This window comes from Rattus norvegicus, chromosome 8 (genome assembly GCF_036323735.1).
Source record: "Rattus norvegicus strain BN/NHsdMcwi chromosome 8, GRCr8, whole genome shotgun sequence".
Taxonomy (NCBI): Eukaryota; Metazoa; Chordata; class Mammalia; order Rodentia; family Muridae; genus Rattus; species Rattus norvegicus.
In genome coordinates, this window is record NC_086026.1 from 46,189,796 (window position 1) to 46,199,333 (window position 9,538).

The 9,538-nt window shown below is 39.8% G+C and overlaps 1 protein-coding gene across 1 annotated transcript; it reads left to right on the forward strand.

Moving 5' to 3' along the window:
• Positions 1–8,147: 8,147 nt before the first annotated feature.
• On the forward strand, positions 8,148–9,080 carry Olr1214 (olfactory receptor 1214). Its single transcript, NM_001000438.1, has one exon. The coding sequence runs from the start codon at positions 8,148–8,150 to the stop codon at positions 9,078–9,080; it is 933 nt and encodes a 310-aa protein (NP_001000438.1).
• Positions 9,081–9,538: the final 458 nt, after the last annotated feature.

Here is a 9,538-nt window from a genome sequence, read left to right on the forward strand (position 1 = left end):
AAATTCCAGGGGAGGCCCCTTGTACAATGGCCACAAGTGCTTGAGCGATAATGGCCTTGTCACGTTTCTATTGAGATCTGAGTTTGCAAACCAACCATAGTATGAACACTGATCCACAGCATAGGGCTGCACCAGACAGAGCCACTCCCGATAAGTAGTGGGCACCTCATTTGGTCCTCCTCAGCTGTTACCACCAAGGGCCGTAGTCAAGCCGCTCCTATAATAAAATTTAGAATTCCCAATTGTTAGTAACTACTCCAGAAAGTTCACCCACTGTACTTATCTAACAATAGATTGGGGGAGGATAACTCCAGACACTGCAGACACAATGTCTGCAGCAGTAATGGCTGCTACAATAGCAGTGAAAGTGTCAAGGTCTTTTCCAGGACAGTTCAGGATCAGTCATTTTTCTCTGGAACAACCAGCAGACAATGGAACCATTTCTGAGATCTGTATAACCAGGACAGAGTTCCCCAGTCCACTGTAGCTTTATGCAGGTAGCATTCCTGTAAAGCTACAGTCTGTAAAATGACCAGTTAAGGCAGCAAGAGTCACCAGGGAAAATGAAGGGGGCAGCAACGGCTGGAGTCCAGCAAGCAGCAGTGTACAGAGGGTCAGAGAGCAGGCCACAGTGGGACGGGACACACGCAGCGGTAACACTGATTGCAGCAATGGCAAAATCTCTGTGATGACAAAGGATGAAGGGGAATCTTCTATCTTCCTCTCAGGGCAGAGGAATGACTCCAGGGACCCGAACCAGGAGAGCTGAATCTTTATGCAACCAGGATCAGCAAGTCTCAGCAACCACTCAGGCAGCTGGCACACTCTTGTAGCATCCTGTAGAAAAAACACAAACATTCCCTCTTCCCCATATGAAATATCTGGACAGGATCATGTCAATAAGTGGATCTCTCTATTTCACCTAGGCAGAAGTATGCCTAGTTGTAGGGTGCCATAAACTTTGGCATCTAAAATTTTAAAATTGAAATAAAAGGAGCATTATTAGCATACAGGGATAACTCCCCCTTTTTATTTATTAAGATATAGTAAAGATAATATTTATTACGGTAAGTCCTCGAGGATTAAATTGAGGACACTGAGCACTTGTATTTATAAATTGACTTGTATACCAAATTATTGTCTCCAGCATTATTGTTTTGGATATATAAAGAATGAGATTTTTTGACTAATTGTTCCTATGTAAGGCCTATAATCTGTCTGGTATCTTGTCCTCCCTTGCTAAGGAGCCCAGGCAATCCAGTTTGAGTTCTTAAATGGCCTATAAAGGAACCGTACTTAGTGCTCTTAACCACTAAGCCATTTCTCTAGCACCTCACAAACTTTATTTACCTAAACATAAGCATTAATTAGAAATGTCAAATCTTGTAAATATCATCTAGATTCAGTCTTACTAGAAATCCCTGAGCTGGCAGGGTGAGGCTGGGAGTTGAAAGTAAGCAAATGGAGTCTTCCTCTTTTCATGAGGGTGTGTTATCAACTCCATTACCATTTTCAAAGAACTGGGTCTATGGTTTTGTTTAGTTGTCTGAGCCAGAGCACTGAAAGGACAGTGAGTTGTCAGACAATTTACACTGAAATCACTCACTGATTTTAAGTAGAAAACCTGTCTCTAATAAAGCATTAAGTAATTGAAATCAATTGTAAACCACAAGCCACACATTGGCTGTCAGTATGTGAATTGAAAGTTTGATTTAAAAACAGTGGCTAAACTACGGAATTTAATAGTCTGTATTGAAGCAACAGAAACTCAAGAGAATAAACAAGTGATCCAATCATACATGTAGCCTTTTCATTAGATGAACCACCTATAAATACAGTAAGCGCATTTCCTATGGGTTGTATGTACAAATATACAGGAAGTACCAAAGCATATAAAGAGTAAAATTATCAATTTCGTCTGAAAAATTTGTATATGTAATAGGCCAAATATCAGTATTTAGTAATAACCAATTAACTGTTGTTTGGAATAAGATATGTTTTACCAGGTTTCTTTTCAAAATACTTCTATGACTCCAGTCCACAAATCTGTACTAACACAGCTGAAGCTTTATCTCCAATGTGCATAACAAAGACCTAAGTCCTCTGGTAGGGTGAGGTACTCAGCCAATTAACATATCCTTAGAAGCTTAAAATTAGCTTCAAATATTCTTATCTAGAGTAGTGTAACAGCTACTCCCCAAATAGCTCATTTTGAGAGCAAAGGTTTGTAGTAAAAATTTCCATATACATTGAAAGATTTAAGTTCTAACTTCTTACACTGAGGAAGCAACAAAATTACCTAATATAAGGCTGTTAGCAATCCTCTAAATCTATCCTGAAATGGCAGTTAGAGTAAGTAAACTGGCTGTAATGTTCTCACAGGTTCCAAAACCTCATCAATCCTTCATAAATCTTGTAACAATCTCTACCTGTTTGATTTTTCCTTAATTAAAAATAAGTTTGAGTTAGTCAATGTAACACTGGCAATCCTAAATCACAATCCTTAAGTTCTCTTTGTAAAACCAGAGCGCAACCACAAGGTCACCTGAGTTCTGAGTACGTGACTAGGCAGCTGTCCTTAGGGCAGTGGAAATTAGCATCAAAATACAGATACAAAGTTTGACTGCCAATTCTTATATATGAAAGCACGATGGTGCGGTCTCCAATACCTCAACAAAGAGACAATGTCCTAAATTCTTTTAGAAGCCTGGTTCCTAGGATAAGAATTCCATAAAAACATTACCTCAATTTAGACCTGTCTCCCTAGGTTGGCCCATGTCACATGTTATCTAGAATGACTTCATCCAGATTACCAGCTTTATGTCAACCTTCTGTTACCAATATTATACCTTTTTAACCATATCCAATAACTTGAAAGCCAATAGTCCATAACCAAGGCAAGTAGAGCATATTATACATTTAAAACCAATGAGAACAAAATTGAAGTGACTACACATATCTTTAATATTTAGACCAAACACCATTTTTACCTTTTTAGCTATGATTTTAAGAGAAGCACCTTGTCACCTGTTGAGTCAAATAATAAGTCAGGGATCTCTCTAAGAGAAACAGCTATCAACTCTTGTATCGAAGAAGCTGAGAAGCTGTTGGCGCCTTTAAGATCAGCTCGTGTAGACGCTTAGCCTCTGGGCAGCTTCTCCAGCTAATCTAGACACCTGGCTCCAGGCACAGGGGTCCAAAGACCTGATTGAAACTGTTTTTTATTCATTTGTTCCCTTTTGAAATGAGTTAAAACCAAATCAAGGTGTGAACGACCAGCAGATGACGTTTTTACCATTTTTTCTTTTGAACATGAAACATAAAACATTTAAACAAGAAATAAAAACCACAGACATACACTGACAGACATGGGGACATCCTGGTGCACCAGAGACAAATAATAGACAAAGAGGGAAAAAACCAGATGGTGTTCACCGCGACTATCCACTCGAGTGGAGTCGATATGGGCGATGGATTGTCTCAATTCCTGGACTAGTCCACCAATGTGTTGAAACCCAATTCCTGTAAGATACTGAGATATATTATCTGAGCAGAACGACTGACATTTGCCAATGGTATGGAAGTGAAACACAGCCCTGAATATATTTACTTACAACCCAATTACATTAACTCCATCAGGCTGTGCACGGGCACTGAGATGTCCTTTTGATTCTCCTGAATAAATTTTCAGGCGGTCTGCTTCTATCAAGCCTAATCAGTATGACTCTGCAAAGCCGGAGCTTAAGCACACTTCTTATAGGCACAAAGACAAAATTTTTCTCCCAAAATGTTGTGTTCCTTTTATCTCCTCCCTTCTCCTCACCCGGGGCGTTCTTTCCCCAATCTTTCGCCTCTGGCGGTGGTAAGACCGCAGAGGGGCCTGGTGCTTGAGATTGGTCAGGATCCTTTTCTCGTTGCAACTTTTCACTACCCTCTGTTTCTGACTCGCTTCGCCCTTCCCCCAACACTCTCTGCTTTGCTGTTACAGCTGGGCAGTTCCCACGCGACCTCTGACGCCGTATGGCGGTAACTAGAAACTCAAAGGTCAATAGAAACAACCCGAGGGCTGCCAGAGCAACCATAGCGGCTCCTGCCGCGTCTGGCAGGGGACTGAGCCAGAACAGGTCAAGGCTAAACATAGTCTCTCAGAGTCTTACTCGCATTCCACAGCTTCTGGATTTCTTCCGTGAAACGGAGCATCCTCTTGGCACTGGCGATGATGTAGCTTTTTTGTGTCCCGGGTTCTCGGCACCAAATGTCCCGCGGGTGACTTCCCGCCGGCAAGAAATACGCGGGTACATAGAAATCCTTACTGTGACCAACTTTATTAATCTTAGAAGAGGAAGCGCCCGCCGCGCCAACATGGCGCGCTTATAAACACCCTAGTGCGACGCATCCACACCTGATTGGTTGTTTACCCATGACCTCATAAGGCACACCCCGGAATGGGCAAAGACCTGGCACGAAGGCACTCTTGCACATGCGCACAGTTAACTTCCTGAAAGGGGGCCGGCTGGCGCAGCGAAGGCTGGCGCCATCTAGTAATGGCAGAGGCTATCCTGGCCTGACACATGGGGCGCAGTGGAAGCCGGCGCCATCTAGTGGTGGCGAATGTTATTGCGGCCCTCTACATGGTGTTAGTTGGGAGTTCCTTGATCCTATCTCTTCATGCCCTCATTTAGTGGGGTCAAATTGAAACACCAGTGAAATAGGTCTGGGTTTGAGTCTGGCTCCTGCAGGTTTTGACTCTTGCCCTCTAAGTTTCATATTCTGGACAACTAATAATAAAACAGTTATGGTACACATTAAATAGAGACTGTGGTACACTTTAAATAAATGATACACATTTAAAACACTATATGCTGTCATATTATAGATAAATAAGCATGCTTTTTTTGTTCACATAACTTCTCTTTCTCAATATTTCCTTGATACTCAATAACCTTTCTCTATGTCTTGCTTTGCCTAGAGAAAGATACCAATGTGCAGCTCGGGGTGGCTATAAAATTATGATCCTCTTAACTTCATCTCTTGAGCACTGAGATTATATGCATGTACCACTAATCCATGCTTTACAACTTCGGTGTTAATGATGGCCTGCTGGAAGTTCCAACATATCTGTAATTACTAGTATTTATGTAATCATATGACTATAATTATTTGTGTTAGAGCTATTGCAATTGATTTAGGGGAGAACTCATGTTAATGCATACTTTGAGTCAACTCATGGCCATTTAAGATCCATACTTATTCATATAAGATCCATGTACATTGTTCAAGTTGTAAGAAAAATTTGAAGTATATTATACAATGCAAATATAGTTTATCACATTATAAAACATATGAATCAGCATATGGAGAAATAAAACAATATTATAAAATAGTTAAGCAAATATACTTTTTTGTACTATTAGGATTGGATGTAGGATATTCTCATGCCAGACAATCACCAGTACTCATGAGTTCATTTTGAACAAATTTTATTGAAGAAATAATACCAGTGTAAAATATTTATTTATTTGCTCATTTAATACAAAGCAATAATACCCCAAAAAATCAAGATAACCAGAAGTCATACAAGTGTGGTCAATATGTCTGAGACTCAAACACAAGCTAGTGTATATATTTAAAGACTTTTTTCTGATGACAGGATAAATTACTGAGCCATTTACAAAATAGGAGTATATACATACACATGATTTGATCCTTATATAAAATTCTAAGCAGTATATGATTTCACATATTAGGTTGACAGCTCCTTTTTGTCTCTTTATGAAATGAAACACAACTTAGTGCAGTTCCACACTGTCTTCACTTTCTTGGATAATAGTGGTTGTTATGCAGGTGTGTTCCTGCAGGTGTTTTTGTTGCTGTCCCATATCCTGGGAAAATGAACTGACAGTCACAGTACGAGGCTCTTAAAGATGGTAACTATTTAAGACTTATATAAGTAACTTTGCAATGTTAAAATGGGCCTTAAATCAATTGGACTAGTGTTCTTATAATAAAATGGGGACAAATATAGATCCAGAATGAACAGACACATAAGAAGAACCAGGTGAGAACATAGCAAAAGCACAGGAATCTGTAATCCAGAGAAGTCTTAGAAGAAACAGAACCCACACATGATGATGGACTTTTAGCCTCTAGAGCTGTGAGAAATCATCTCCACTTGTTCAAGCCATCTAGTCAGTTGCAGTATTTAATGATTTTTTTATGGTATAATTAAGTAAATGATACAGTGGTAGAAATAAAATTTTCAATGTTTGTGTGCCACCTCTTAAACACTGAACTTCTATGCTATTGGTTGTTTCATCATTGCATTATGCATAGACATTCCTCTTTTTTACTTTTGTATTTGAACCAAGATCTCAGTGAGTTATATATGCTAACTATAATCCCTTTCTGGAGTCCAGGTAGGTCTTGAACTCAGTATCCACAGTCGCTAGTATTATAGGCATGTATCACTAGGCCCAGCCAATTTATGTTCTTACAAGCCTAGAGAAAAAAGCAAAAACAAACAAATGAATAAAAATACAGCCAGTTGTGGTGACATGTATGGTAATTTTGCACATAGGCATATAAGGCATGAAAGTTACAAGTTCAAGGCCTTCCTGAGCCGCACAGTGAGTTCTAAATCAGCATGACCTATATTGTTTTCTAATCCATCCATCCATCCATCCATCCATCCATCCATCCATCCATCCATCTAACCAACCAACCAATCAATCAACCACCCAACCAATAAATCCAACAAATAATTAAATCACAAACATAGCAGTCTTTCTTCAAGGATGTATCCCTTGAGAGGATGTCTACACTCAGCAAAGGGACCTACACTTATATACATATTGGTGGTACTGAGTGGATTCAGTGGGCAAATAAAAGTAAGGGGAAGGAACAGGTAAAGTTGTGAGGGAAGTTGTGCCAGGACAATGGAGAAAGAATTGTAGTGGATGGAATCGGGGGGAATTTCATCATAACATATTGTATATATGTATAAAAATTTCAAACAATAACAACAAAGCAAAACAATATGGCATATCTCCAATAAAGCAATGCTCTTACTATTTACTACTTTGTAACTACTACTGCTGCAAAGCTTGATCTCTAGGGTAAATTACTGGGAAACATAACATTTTCAATTTTTACTCAGGCCCTTAAGATTGCAAACTCATAAAACCCCCTTGGGTCATTACCAGGTGGCTCTTGTGACATCAGTTGGTGCTATTATTACCAACCTCTGTGATAGAGAAGACATTGTAGAAAAATCTACCACTAGAAATCATGATCCAGAAACATGGCTTCTCAGAATCTGGAAGAATGGGAGCTCTGGATTTTCCAATCTGAAATTAAGGTCCCTCACCATCAGAAAGCCAAACCTAATAACAGAAAATATTTTTTTTTCTGGGCTATACACCTTTACAGCTCATCCCTGTCATTTGTACATGACATTTTCTGAGAGGACAGAAGCTTCAGTGATATCACTTGTGAGGTCCCCATTTACAAAGGTAATTATTGAATTGGATGCTTGGTTTTCTTTTCCCCAACTTACCCTGAGCAACCCAGTGAGTCTTTGATGTGCCTTTTCTTTTCTGTTTTGAGATTACCACTGAGCCTGAAGTAGGGAGTGGATTGTCAAGGTAGAAGGAAAACTGAGATCCTACAAAGACAATAATGGTCATTGGTTCCCTGCATATTATTCCCAAAGACGTGCCTTCCATAAATTTATATTATTTCTTTGCCTTAACTCTTATAAAACAGAGGAGGGAGAAGGCAAAGAGAACTGTGAGCTTGAGTTTAACATCTTATTCTAGTTCTTAGTCTTTAGTGTAGTAGATTGCATATATAACCTTATCTGGCATCAATGGGAGGGGAGGCCCTCTGTCCTTTGAAAATTGGATGACCCATTGTAGGGGAAGGCTACAGTGTTGAGGCAGGGAGTGTGTGGGTAGGGGAGGGAGCACTCTCATAGAAGCAGGGGGAGGGGGTAGGATAGGGAGTTTCCACAGGGGAAACCATGAAGGGGGATAACATTTGAAATGTAAATAAATAAAATAAAATAACCAATAAAAAAGAAAATGGCTGGGTTTTATTTTAATGCTATATTTTTTTTTACTATTCTTACAGATATGTCCTTGGGAAGAATGGCTTTAGGGAATGTCTCTTCAGTGAAAGAATTCATCCTGCTGGGCTTGACACAAGAGCCAGAGCTCCAGTTGCCTCTCTTCTTCCTCTTCTTGGGAATCTATGTGGTCTCTGTGGTGGGGAACCTGGGCTTGATTGTTCTGATTGTTTTGAATCCTCACCTGCACACCCCCATGTACTACTTTCTTTTTAATCTTTCTTTTGTTGATTTCTGCTACTCCTCTGTCATAACCCCCAAAATGCTGGTGGGTTTTGTGAAGCAGAACATAATCTCTCATGCTGAATGCATGACTCAGCTCTTTTTCTTCTGCTTCTTTGTTATTGATGAATGCTACATTTTGACAGCAATGGCCTATGACAGATATGCTGCTATCTGTAAGCCCTTGCTTTATCAGGTCACCATGTCTCATCAGGTCTGCCTCTTGATGACAGTGGGGGTGTGTGTGATGGGGCTTGTGGGTGCCTTAGCCCACATAGTTTGCATGTTGAGACTCACCTTCTGTGATGGCAACATCATCAATCACTACATGTGTGACATACCCCCTCTCCTGAAACTCTCCTGCACAAGTACTTCAATCAATGAGCTGGTGGTTTTCATTGTTGTGGGTGTCAATGTGATAGTTCCCACCCTGACTATCTTTATTTCTTACACCTTGATCCTTTCCAACATCCTCAGCATCCATTCTGCAGAAGGTAGGTCAAAAGCCTTCAGTACGTGTGGCTCCCATGTCATAGCTGTTTCTCTTTTCTTTGGAGCTGCAGCGTTCATGTATCTTAAGCCTCCTAGTGCATCTGTGGATGATGAAGATAAATTATCAACCATTTTTTATACCATTGTGGGCCCGATGTTGAATCCTTTTATCTATAGTATAAGGAATAAGGATGTCCACGTTGCATTGAGAAAAACTTTGAGGAAAAGCATTTTTACCTGAGTAGAATCTATTTTTGTTATCAATGTAAATCATAAGATATGTAAAAGTTACAGCTATGGAGCTGACTGGAGAAGTAGTTCACTGTCAGAATATTTGTTGACATTTCTGAGGCTCTGGATTTGTCTCATAGTTTTTATTTCAGTTTGATTGAGAATTCTTGCAGTAATGGTTATTTTCCCCAATATTGGAGATGGATAACACTCTAGGAAATCACTGAGAAATCATATCCCTCTTTGTCCAATAGTGGAAGGAGGGAAACCTACCAAAAGGGTGGGTCTTCAGTTTTCCTTACTCAAAGAGGACAGGTATAGAGGCATCCTTTTTAAGATACTTGCTTGAGGGTGCAGTGTGCTCAATAGCCTATTTGTCTCCTTGAAGCTGGAGAAGAAAATGACCCACTTCTCTTGTGATGGGGATCTGAATGTCCACATTAATTTCTTACCCTTAATGGTGAAAGT